The sequence below is a fragment of the Dipodomys ordii genome, unplaced genomic scaffold (genome assembly GCF_000151885.1).
Source record: "Dipodomys ordii isolate 6190 unplaced genomic scaffold, Dord_2.0 Scaffold249, whole genome shotgun sequence".
NCBI classification, from domain to species: Eukaryota; Metazoa; Chordata; class Mammalia; order Rodentia; family Heteromyidae; genus Dipodomys; species Dipodomys ordii.
Window position 1 is genome coordinate 667276 of NW_012267465.1, and position 12994 is coordinate 680269.

General features: G+C 47.5%; 1 protein-coding gene across 1 annotated transcript; it reads left to right on the plus strand.

Moving 5' to 3' along the window:
- The first annotated feature begins 3007 nt into the window (after nucleotides 1–3007).
- Gmfg (glia maturation factor, gamma) lies at nucleotides 3008–7992 on the plus strand. The gene is made up of 7 exons (XM_013036083.1): nucleotides 3008–3081; nucleotides 3408–3504; nucleotides 3767–3816; nucleotides 4820–4869; nucleotides 6616–6698; nucleotides 7590–7663; nucleotides 7821–7992. Exons 1-7 carry the CDS (start codon nucleotides 3079–3081, stop codon nucleotides 7890–7892), a joined length of 429 nt encoding a protein of 142 aa, XP_012891537.1. The 5' UTR covers nucleotides 3008–3078; the 3' UTR covers nucleotides 7893–7992.
- The last annotated feature ends 5002 nt before the right edge of the window (nucleotides 7993–12994 follow it).

A 12994-nucleotide genomic window follows, 5' to 3' on the forward strand; every position in this document is an offset into this window, starting at 1 on the left:
GCCCAGGGAAGTCTGATGAATAGGCCCAGGGAAATCCTAAGAAATGAAGACGTGGGGAGTTTGAGTATTGTCACTTTTAATTAATATCAAGAAGACCCAGCAAAGTAGGGTGCAGGTGGCTCACGCCTATCATCCTAGCTACTCAGGAGGCTGAGATCTGAGGATTGCAGTTGAAAGCCAGCCCAGACAAGGAAGTCCATGAGACTCTTATCTCCAATTAACCACAAAAAACAAAGTGGCTATGTAGCTCACGTGGTAGAGTGCTAGCCTTGAACATAAAGAGGCTCAGGGAGGGGCTGGGAAGGTGGCTCAATGGTAGAGCGCTTGCCTTGCATGCCTCAGGCCCTGGGTTTGATTCCTCAGCACCACATAAGCAAAAAGAAAAAAGCCGGAAGTGGTGCTTTGGCTCAAGTGGTAGAGCACTAGCCTTGAGCTGAAGAGCTGAGGGACAGCGCCCAGGCCCAGAGTTCAGGCCCTACAACCGGACCTAAAAATAAAAATAAATAAAAAAAAAAAAGGCTCAGGGATAATGCCCAGACCCCTGAGTTCAAGCCCCAGGACTGGCCAGAAAAAGAAGAAAAAAAAAAAAAACAGAAAGGAGGAGACAAATCCAGAAGGAGATGCAAATCTCACAAAGGCTGGTGGAAAAGCCATTTCACACCAGGGCAGGGATGTCACAAAACCCAATTAGTACCTCCTAGACAGAAGCTACAACTTTCCTGTTGCATAGATATAGAGGTAGTTGTGCTCTTTCATGTTGCTTCATTTATTCAATACGATTTCTTAGCCAGGTGCCTGTGGCTCATGCCTGTAATCCTAGCTACTCAGGAGGCTGAGATCTGAAGGTGGAAGTTCAAATCTAGTCTAGATTAATCTGAGAGACTTTTTTTGTGTGTGTCAGTCATGGGGCTGAGTGCTGTCCCTCAGCTCTTCAGCTCAAGGCAAGTGCTCTACCACTTGAACCATACTGGCACTCCCAGCTTTCTGGTAGTTAATTGGAGATAGTCTTACAGTCAGCCTGGGCTCGCTTTGATCTGTGATCCTCAGATCTCAGCTTCCTAAGTAGCTAGGATTACAGGCATGAGCCACTGGTGACCAACAATCTGAGAGACTCTTATCTCCAGTTAACCACTAAAAAGCTGGAAGTGGAGTTATGGTTCAAGTGGTACAGGGCTAGTCTTGAGTGAAAAAGATCAGGGACAGAGCCCAGGCTGAGTTCAAGCCCCAGGATCATAACAAAATAAACAAATAAAATAGAGAAGGAAATGAATGAGCAGAAACAGCCATGAAGATGGTGTTTTTAGTTTATGTATTTATTTTTGGCAGTAGTGATGTTTGAATTCTAGGACTTGAGCTTGCTAAACATGCATTTTACCACATGAACCACACACTTTCCAATACTTTTAATTTTTACTAACATACATTAGCCATGAAAGGGGCATTCTACTTTGTTACAAGGGGACTCCTACTTTATGTTATCTTTCAAGTAGTGTCTCCTACTTGACTATGATCTTCCTATCTTCACTTTCGGAATAGCTGAGATTACAGGTGTACACAACCAGACCCAGTGGGTTTTGAGTTTTTCGAAGAACAGAAATAACTCTATAGGCCTAGGGGAATAATCCACTAGGGACAGATGATAGAGGTAAGAGAGAGGACAACCACAGAGACATGCTTGAGTGGGCAGGGGTGAGCTGAAGAATAGAGTGGAGCTCCCCATTACTAGGGAAGGGAGCAAGCTCAGTGAGCACAATGGATCAGGACCTTGGGAAAATTCTCTTCTGTTTGTTTGGATTTTCTCACTAAAATATATCTGGTTCTCTCATAAATTACTTTACCGTTATTTCTTCTTTATTTGACAGTTAGGGTTATTATATTGATTTTTTTGAATTTATGTGTGTAAGTAGGTCACATTACCTAGGAATTTCATTTCAAGATGGGAAAGGAGGCAATACAAAATATTTTCTTTCTTTTATTTTTAGTGGAACCCAGAGTCTTACAGAGATATGCTGAACATATTCTCTAACATTGAACCACATCCCTACTCCCCAGAACACTTTTTTTTTTTAATGCTGGTCCAGGAATTGGACTCTGAACTTTGTGCTCTCTTGGCTTACCTGCTAACAGCTGGTACTCTGCCACCTTGATCTATACCTCCAGCCCAGATTTTTGCTGGTTATTGTGAAGATAGAGTCTCACTGACTTTTCTGCTTAGGTTGGCTTTGAACTGTGATCCTTTGTATCTCCAACTTCTGAGAAGCTAGGATTACAGGCATGAGCCACCAACACCCAAACTCTGAATAGTCTTAATGTTAAGATGGAGAGAAGTATACATATGGCAAAATTGTAGGGCCACAGAGGCCATGAAAAAAGTCCAACGTAAGCCAGGTACTGGACAATTAAATCCCCAGCACTTGGGTTTGTTTGTTTTTTGGTTGGTGGTGGGGCTTGAACTCTGGGCCTGGGTGCTGTCCTTCAGCTGTTCAGCTCTGGGCAAGCTCTCTACCTCTTGAGCCACAGTGCCACTTCCGGTTTCCTCGTGGTTAATTGGAAATAACAGTCTCATGGACTTTCCTGCCCAGGCGGGCTTTGAACCATGATCCTCAAATCTCGGCCTCCTTAGTAGCTGGGATTACAGGTGTGAGCCTCCACACCTGGCATGCACTTAGTGTTTTGAAGACTGGAACTCATGCTCCTCCTGTCTCAGCCTACTGAGTGCTGAGATTACAGGCAAGAGTGAGTCACCATGCCTGGCAAATCAGCCATGCTGGAAGACAAGTGAACCTAAGGATCCTCACTACAATCCTGAAATAGAAGAGCGGAGCCACTTAGCTAGAGCCACCCACAAGGCAATATTTGAACCCTGGTCTGAGTGATTGCAAAGCTTGAACCATCCTGGCCTGATTAGAGGAAGGAAGGAGGAGGAGGAGCCCTTAGTGACAGTTGTCCCAGAACTGGCATAAACAGGATGTGGTGTTGGATGAAACCTTCCCCCCTACCCTACAGCCCGCCCCCCACAGCCGTAGTCCCCACCTCTAGAAGACAGCGGAACTGAGAAAAGCAGGCAAGCTGCAAGCCATGGTCAGGGGGCCTAGAGCTGAATGGGATGGGCTCGGGGCTGGCGCTTGAGCAGGGCTGCGGTGGGGAGGACATCAAGGTGGAGGTCAGCTGTGGCCTAGAGGTCACAGATGGGGAAGGTGGTTTTGCTGGACTTAGCAACTAGGCAAATGGACCCCTGGGTCTTCTTCACCAAGCTTCCACCCTGACTTCTGGGCCCTTTGTCCTGGTGAACGGGAGGGGCAGAGTCTTGTGACTTCCTTTCCTGGAGAGAGAAACTGAGGCTGGGAGGGGGGGGGACACAAGGGTTATGTCTAGACCAGCTCAAGTCTTCCTGATCCTTCTGGCAGTCTGACTCCTTGGTGGTGTGCGAGGTGGACCCGGAGCTAAAGGAAAAGCTGAGGAAATTCCGCTTCCGAAAAGAGACAGACAATGCAGCCATCATAAGTGAGTGATCTTCTCCCCCCACCCCCACCTCCACGGGAAACTGGGGGGGGGGGAGCAATAGGGGCGGGGCCACTGTCACTGAGGTGGGCGTGGCATCTGGGGCTGCCTGCGTCGAGGTGGGCGTGGCGTTAAAGGGGCGGGACCAGCACCTCTATGTGGGTGTGGGGAGGGGTTAACTGGTGGGCGTGGCCAAAGGGGGTGTGGTTGGTGTCGTCTACGTGTTGGGAGCAGGTCTAACCCCTACGTGCCCTCCTTTCCCCAGTGAAAGTGGATAAAGACCGGCAAATGGTGGTTCTGGAGGAAGAATTTCAGGTGAGGGTCTGGGAGGGGGGACGGGATCCCCCTAAGCCGTACTGAGGACTCAAGGGACCTAGAATGGATGCAAAGACCCGGGCACTGAGAGCCACAAACACCGGGAGACCACAGTTCCTTTGTGTGTGTCTGATATTTTTACCTATGCAATCTCCTAGTCTGTTGACAGAACAATGGTTTAATTCCTTAACCTGAAGTTAAGGCCTGGAGCAAATTATGTGCTCAATAAAGTGATACTGCCAGGCCCTAGTGGCTCACACCTATAATCCTAGCTACTCAGGAGACCGAGATCTGAAGATAGCAATTCAAAGCCAAACTAGTCAAGAAAGTCCGTGGGGAGCTGGAGACATGGATCAGTTGGTAGAGTGCTAGCCAATGAGCAAAAGCAGCAGGTACAGAGTTAAAGTCCGGGTTTCAGACGTAAAAAAAAAAAAGAAAACAGAAAAGAAAATCCTTGAGACTCTTATCTCCAATTAACCAGCAAAAACCTAGAAGGGGAGTTGTGGCTCAAGTGGTAGAACACCAGCCTTGAGCAAAAAACCTAAGGGACAGCACCCAGGCCCCACGGCAAGCCCCAGGATTGTGTGCAAATACACACACCTCCCTGACACTTAGAGGAAAATGAGTCTAGATAAATTAACAGAACTCCTTTGTAATCAGGAAGACAAGGAAGCCACCTTGTCTTTATCAGTAAATCATAAATGATGATAAGGCTTCCTTCTGATTGTGGCTTTGTGGGGTGTGTGGGGTAGGACTGGCTAAGAGCTGAGCTTCCACCCACCCTACGAAAGGAAGGATAGTGAAGTGGTTACCATGGGAACAAAGATTCAAATCTGAATCCAGCTACTTCCCAGCTGTGCAGCCTTGGGCAAGTGTCTTGATATCTCTGGGCTGTGTGGGTATGATAACAAGACCTATTTACATGAAGTAGGTTATGTATGTGCTTATTTATGGCCTTTATTTGTTTCCTTCTCTCCTATTTGTCCCTTGTCTCCCGTCTCAGAATATTTCTCCAGAGGAACTGAAATTGGAGTTGCCAGAGAGACAGCCCAGGTATCCCGGGGGAAGGGAGTGGAGGACTGGGCTGTGGGGAGGGGATGAAAATGGAGGCCTAGACTTAGGGTTCACTTGTGCATGGACTCAGGGTCTCTGTGTTTGCGATGAAGACTTCCTAGAACTTTTGGTTGATGTAATATTATTTCATTGCATAATTTTATTTTATTTTATTTTTGTATTTTATTGGTCATGGGCTTGAACTCTGGGCTTGGGCGCTGTCCCTCAGCTCTTCAGCTAGCTCTCTACCACTTGAGCCATACCACCACTTCTGTTTTTTTCTATTGGTTTATTGGAGACAAGGGTCTCACTGACTTTCTTGCCAGGCTGGCTTTGAGTAGCTAGGATGACAGGCATGAGCCACCGGCACCTGGCTTTCATTGCATAATTTTATATTAATTTATATATTATATTGGTTTAGAGTTTATTTTTTGCTTTAGTCTCAATGTCTTACTGGCTTTGTTTCTGAAAGAGAGAAAAACATTTCTTTTTTTTAAAAATTAAGGCTGGGAATATGACTTAGTGGTAGAGTGGTTGCCTCGCGTGCATGAAGCCCTGGGTTCGATTCCACATTACCACATAAATAGAAAAAGCCGGAAGTGGCGCTGTGGCTCAAGTGGTAGAGCGCTAGACTTGAGCTGAAGAGCTGAAGGACAGCGCCCAGGCCCAGAGTTCAAGCCTCAGGACTGGCAAAAAAAAATTTAAGAGGTTGTACAAAAGGGGATTTCAATTCAATAAGTCAGATTATCTGTGCGTGTGTGTGCACGCATACGCATGTGTGTGTGTGGAGGCTTTAACTCAGGGCATAGGTGCAGTGCCTTAGGTATTTTGCTCAAGGCTGGTGTTCTACCACTTGAGCCATAGCTCCACTTTTGGCTTTTTGGTGGATCATTGGAGATAAGAATCTCACAGACTTTCCTGCCAGGCTGGCTTTGAACAATGATTCTCAGATATCAGCCTCCTGAGAGCTAGGATACAGGCCTGAGCCACCAGAGTCTGGTTAAAAAATTTACTTAAAAAAAAAGGTAATTGGGCTGGGATGTAGCTGAGTGGCAAAATACTTGCCTATCAAGTTCAATGTCCTGGGTTCAATCCCCAGTACCCCCATCCCCCCAAAAAGATAATCTCTGCTTTCTAGCACTTTATTTTTTTATTTTTTATCTTTTTGGTCTGGTCATGGGGCCTGAACTCTGGGCCTGGGCGCTGTCCCTCAGCTCTTCAGCTCAAGGCTAGCACTCTACCACTTGAGCCACAGCGCCACTTCCGGCTTTTTTCTTTTTGCTTATGTGGAATCGAACCCAGGGCCTCGAGCATGCAAGGCAAGCGCTCTAGCACTGAGCCACCTTCCCAGCCCCCTTTGTAGGACTTTATGTGGCTATGCATCCATCTATCTATATATGCTCATATTCATATTAATATCTACAATATGGTATATACATACAAACATGTATAAGCAAGAATATATGTATAAACAAAAAATGATAATCCAGAATCATCTCTAATTAACCACCAAAAACCCAAAAGTGTAGATGTGACTCAAATGGTGGAGTGCCAGCCTTGAGCAAAAAAAGCCAAGAGATAGCTCAAGGCCCTGAGTTCAGGACCTGTACTGGGAGAGAGACCCAGAGAGAGAGAGAGAGAGACAGAGACAGAGGCAGAGGCAGAGAGAGGGAGGGAGGGAGAGAGAGAACTGAAGGCTGAAGACAGACTCAAGTGCTGAGTGTGATTTCCTTATTGCTGGCATAGGTTCGTGGTCTACAGCTATAAGTACGTGCATGCAGATGGCCGGGTGTCCTACCCCTTGTGTTTTATCTTCTCCAGCCCTGTGGGTGAGACATGGCTTTTCTTATCCTCAGGAGATGGGTTAGATTCTGGGGGACCCGGGGTGTGAGTGTATGTGGGTGCATGCTTTTTTTTAAATGCATATGGATTGCCTGTATTAGAGCAAGAAGATGGTGCTGGAGGGGCTGGGAAGGTGGCTCAGTGGTAGAGTGCTTGCCTTGCATGCATGAGGTCCTGGGTTCAATTCCTCAGCACCACATAAGCAGAAAAAGTCAGAAGTGGCTCTGTGGCTTAACTGCAGAGCTGAGGGACAGCGCCCAGGCCCAGAGTTCAGGCCCCACAACTGACAAAAAAAGAGAAAAAAAGATGGTGAATAGAGAGAGGAGAGAGAGAGAAAGAGGGGGAGGAATTTAGATGCATCTAAAGCCATAAACCCCCCCCCTCTCTCTGTCCCCAGGCAGAAGCCACCTTCTACCCCTTTCCTTTTGCAGAGAAATCTACATCTGGCCTTTAAATCAGAGGACCCTCCCCCCACCATGCACACACAAGAACTTGAAGCCAGGCTGGGAATGTGGCTCAGTGGTAGAGTGCTAGCCTAGCATGCATGAAACCCCGGGTTCCATTCCTCAGTACCATATACACAGAAAAAGCTGGAAGTGGTGCTGTGGCTCAAGTGATAGAGTGCTAGCTTTGAGCAAAAGAAGTTCAGGGACAGTGCCCAGGCCCTGAGTTCAAGACCCAGGACTGGCAAAAAAAGAAAAAAGAACTTGAAGCCCCCAAGCAAACAAATGTAGAAACTAGAAATTCAGTAGAGCATTCTGGGACATCCCATAGCAGTTCCAAAGGCCCTTGGAAAACTGCCATCTTGAAGGACGTGTCTAAAGTGTCACTAAGCACTCTCGGGTCCTCAGTGACACACTCTTCTCGGTGTCACACAGGCTGCAAACCGGAGCAGCAGATGATGTACGCTGGGAGTAAGAACAGACTGGTACAGACGGCTGAGCTCACCAAGGTGCAGGGAAGGAAAGGGTGGGAATGTCGAGATCCCAGAGGGGCCTGGAGACCTGGGGCTGAGGGACGAAGATTGTGTCCTCACCCCCCAATCCTTGGATCTAAGGTGTCTGCAGTCCCCATGGAATTCTAATGTGGAGATCTTTCTCCCTGCTCAGGTGTTTGAAATCCGCACCACCGACGACCTCACAGAGGCCTGGCTCCAAGAGAAGTTGTCTTTTTTTCGTTGACTCTGGAAGCAGGAACTTGAAGTTCTCATGTTTGAGTCCCAAGGGGGAACTGAAGATTCCAGACTCTTGCCATCCAAACATCCAAGACTATAAAACCATTTAAAAAAAATGCAAGAACTCAGATCCTCAATTCTGACTTCATGTTTGTGGGTGGTAGCCCTGCAGTTCCAGTCGTTGGCCGACAGGGGGCAGAAAGCCTTGAGGGGAGGGGGAAACAGACATTTTCAGACACCTGTTTACTAGAAGGGGCCGGGACTATGGGATTTCTTGGGGGGGTGGATTGGGGGTGGGAGTGAGGGGTCTGAGTCTTCTGAATCTATGGGTGGGTTGCTGTTTAAGGGAACAGACACCCCCGAGGGTAAAAAAGGTATTGTGCTCTCTCTCTACCTTATAGGCTTCAGTGCTAGTGGATTTCAGTGCTCACTCACACTGAACACTGAGCCCTTCAGTGGAAAGAATTTAAAGGTGAAGAAGTGAATGAATTGATCATAATTGCTTCAGGGGCTCCGGAGTCGCTGGTGGCTGGCCAGTGGTTTGGGGGTTTGGTTGGATGGATAGGTGCTAGGGTACCCGGGTTAGGGAGGAAGATGTGGCAGTATCAATGGACACCTGTGCCTTAAAGGAACAGGAAATGGTGACCCCCCCCTCTCCCAACCTGTTCCTGATTCTTCTTTCCTTTCAGTGGCATCTGGGGTTTGGGGGCATGGACACTGTGTCAGCCTTTGGCCCTGTCTCTGAAGGATATTTATTGAGCACCTTTGGTGTACCAGGTTCTGTGAACTCTAAGATGAACAAGTCTTCGCCAAGATGATGAGACAATTCCTCAGGTTTTTCCTCCAGGTCTCTCACTGTTTCTTTCTCCATCTCCAGATTCAGGGACCAGGAAAGCCTCCCCCCCCCACTCCACCCCTTTCCAGGTTCCCTGTAGAGAGGTGGCCGTTGCCATGGTAACAATGACACAGTGACCTTGGGTCTGGGCAGCTCTCCCCCCCCCCATTCCTCAGGGAGAGCCTAAAAGCCAGTCCCAATCTTATTCCATCCATCTCCTCCCTATCACAGAGACCTCTCACCACTTCACCCTGCTCCATCCAGTCCCTTATCCCCTGTCCCCAGTCCCAAGTCTTGCATAAGGACTTCAATCATTTCCCCCCCCAACTGGTCCATAGAGAAATTGTCCCTCCCTCCACCCAATTTCAGTTTTTGGGGGGAATTGGTGGAGGCCTCTCCTCTTGGCAACTGGCCTCTAACACCCATTTTTCCATCCATCCCATTGATTACAATCTCTCTATCTGATGACTGAAGGTGGCAAAGGAAGGGACCTAGGGGACACAAGGAGTATTCAATAAACAGATCTGGGAATTCTTGGCCTGCTGAGGTCAAACAGGCAAAGAGACCTATCTAAAGGTCATGCACTTAGATATACTCGAATGTATGATAATAGCTAATTCTGCTATTGAGAGCACCGGTACTTACACAGAGCACTTCACAGGCATTAACTCATTTAATCCTTACAAAACTCCATGAAGAAGATACTATTATTATCCACTATTTTTTTTTTGAGACTAGGTTGTTCTATATAGCCCTGGCTGGCCTTAAACTTAAGGTCCTTCTGCCTCAAGCCTCAGAAGTGCTGGGATTATGGTCATGCATCACCATACCTGGATCCTTTGATTTTAAATGGAAGAAACTGAGGCATAGAATCCCAGTGTAGTTGTTTGGATCCAATGGTGTGAGTAATTTGGACTTGAACTTGAGACTATCCTGTCATCCATGGTCATACTATCTGTTTGACAAGATATTTAAGGAACTCTTTATTTTTGTTGTTGTTTTTCTTCTCTTCCCCTCCTCCTCCTTGGGGTTCCCACTTCTTCAAAGATAAATTTCTATTTGCACCTAGGCTGGTGATTGTCAAAGATCCAATCAGAAAGGGGCATGTATGGAGCTTTGTCCAATCAGGAATAAAGGTTTCCTTTGGGAATCAAGGACTAATCAAAGAAGATGATACAGGGCTAGACTGATGAAGAGTGGGTGTGGCTGATTGTGGATGAACCAATCAGAGAGTCCAGAATAAATTAGTTATCCAATGAGGAGTCAGCACATAAAGTATGCCTCCTTAGAAGGCTGATACAAGCCGGAAATTATTATTTTCCCCAATATTTCTAGGCTTTGGTCTAAGGTTCTGAAGTTACCTGTTCCCTAATTTTCTAATCTGGGGTTTGAACTCAGGGCCTCTCACTATCACTTGGCATTTTTGCTCAAGGCTGGCATTCTGTCTCTTGAGCTACAGCTCCACTTTCGACTTTTTGATGGTTATTTGGAGCTAAGAGTCTCACGGACTTTCCTGCCCTGGCTGGCTTCAAACTATGATCCTCAGATCTCAGCTTCCTGAGTTGCTAGGGTTCTAGGCATAAGGTACCAGGGCCCAGCTCTTACTTGGCTATTCTGAAGATTGAATCATCCAATCCTTAAACACCATTGCTGGCACATACTGGGGCTACATCTGTACTCACTTTTCTGTTGTGATTTCTTCCCCTACTTGTATCCTCCCAGGCTGAACTCCAGGCTCCAGCAGTGAGCAGTAGAGACCATGAAGTGTGTGTGGGGTGGTGTTTCCCGAGTGACTGGGTCACGGTTCACTAAAGGGAAGGTAGCTGGTTCTGGGGATAGGGCACACTTCTTGTGATGGCATGGCAGGGAAGAATTTATGGTGAAATCCAAAATGAGAAGCATTTGAAGCTTCAAAAGTATGGGGGGCTACAATAAGGCAGGGTTTTTTTTGTTTTGTTTTGTTTTTTTGTTTTTTGTCTTTTGTGGGGCCTGAACTCTAGGGCTGAGTGCTGTCTCTCAGCTCTTCAGATCAAGGCTAGTGCTCTACCACTTGAGCCACAGTGCCACTTCTGGCTTTTTCTGCTTATGTGATGCTGAGAAATCAAACCCAAGGCCCCATGCATGCAAGGCAAGCACTCTACCACTGAGCCACCTTCCCAGCTCCAACAAGGCAGATTTTGATGGAAGACCTTGCTAGGTTTGGGGATCATCTCTATGAGCATCTGAAAAAAGAGATGGAGAGTTTTGGTCATGGTCATGCATGTCTATAATCTCAGCTACTCAAGGCAGAGAGAGTGGAAGGATCACAAATTCTGAGGCTAGTCCTAGGGAATTTTAGCTGAACCCCTTTGTCAAAAATGAAATAACAGATCAGGTGCTGGTGGCTCATGCCTATAATCCTAGCTACTCAGGAGGCTGAGATCTGAGGATTGAGATTCAAAGCCAACCCCAGGCAGGAATGTCCATGAAACTCTTATCTCTAATTAACCACTAGAAAACCATAAGTGGCACTGTGGCTCAAGGGGTAGAGCGTTCTCCTTGAGCTGAAGAGCTGAGGGACAGTGCCCAAACCAGAGTTCAAGACCTATGATTGACCAAAAGAGAGAGAGAGAGAGAGAGAGAAGAAAAAGAAATAATGGGCGGGCTAGGAAGGTGACTCAGTAGTAGAGTGCTTGCCTTGCATGCATGAGGCTCTGGGTTCAATTCCTCAACACCATATAAGCAGAAAAAGCTGGAAATGTCGCTGTGGCTCAAGTGGTAGAGCATTAGCTTTGAGCTAAAGAGCTGAGGGACAGTGTCCAAGCCTAGAGTTCAGGCCCCACAACCGACAAAAGAAAAGAAAACAGAAATAAGAGGGGCAGGGAATGTGGCTGAGTGGTAGAGTGTTTGCCTAGCATGCATAAAGTCCTGGGTTCAATTCCTCAGTATCACATATACAGAAAAAGTGGCACTGTGGCTCAAGTTGTAGAGTGCTAACCCTGAGCAGAAGAAGCTCAGGGACAGTACCCAGGCCCTTAGTTCAAGCCCTAGGACTGGAAAAAAGAGAAAAGAAGAAGGAAGGAAGGAAGGGAGGGAGGGAAAGCATAGCCAAGTGCCAATGGTTAACATCTGTAATCCTGTAAGCTACTCAAAAGGCCTAGATCTGAGGATCATGATTTGAAGCCAGCCCAGACAGGAAAATCCATGAGGCTCTTATCTCCAATGAATCCCCAAAAGGCAGAAGCAGAGTTGTGGCCGAAGTAGTAGAACATTAGCTTTGGGCCAAAAAATGCTCAAGGACAGCGCCTAGGTCCTGAGCTTCAGCTCCAGGACCAACAGAAAAAAGAAAAAAACACCAAAATACAAACCGTCCAACAACAACAACAACATAAAACAGCAAAAGGGTAAGGCAGAGAGGCCTGTGGGATGGTGGGAACATGGAGAAGGTCCTGTGTTGGAGGGAAGGGCTGGGAGGAAGGTATCCTGGGCTCTTTGGAGTCAGAGTGAGAAAAGGGTGTGGAAGGGTGCCAGAGGATGGGGGGGGGAGATATGGGAAAGAATTTAGGGTAAATCAAAAGGAGAGGTAAGAAGAGGATGGTCTATGGTTCCTAAGAAGGTTGGAACGTGGATGCAATAGGGGGAGAAAGTGGAAAGTTTAAGCATGTAAACACTACATACATCACCTTTATAATAACAATAAAAAAATAAAAGCACCCCCCCACACACATTGTGGGGTGCTCTAGACTGCCCTGGAGACCAGGAAGGGGCTAAGGGTCCTGGAAGGAGAAAGGAAATGGCGGGAAGAGAGGAAGGGTCTTCACGAAGTCATGGGACCTTGATTGTGGTGCTGAGTAGCTATGGATTAAGGTTGGGGTCCTCAGAGGGGCTCAGGCATGATCTTGGGGTTGGTACCCCGTGGGCCTGCCACCTTCCTGAGTGTTGGGGTGTGGTCTAGGGTCCACCTGTATGCTAGAGGCATTGATTGCTGGCTGCCCTTGAGTCCCCGGGGTGGGGAGAGTGCGTTCGGGGCCCTGGCGGGGTGTGGAGGTCATGGAAGAGCCGAGGACACATTCTTTCTTTCTTTTTGTGGTCCTGGGTGTCTCTTTAATATGATCTGGGTCTTTAGCACAGAGGTAAGGCCTGGTCGGAGGTGCTGTTGGCGGGGGATGGGGATGGGGGGGACGTGATCTGAGATCTCGATGTGTCGTGTGTGGTGGTGGGGGGCCGGTGGGGTCCCCTAGCAGTCGGGGCGTGGTCTAAAGGATGGGGGGGGTCTCAGGGGAGGCCGGGGGTGG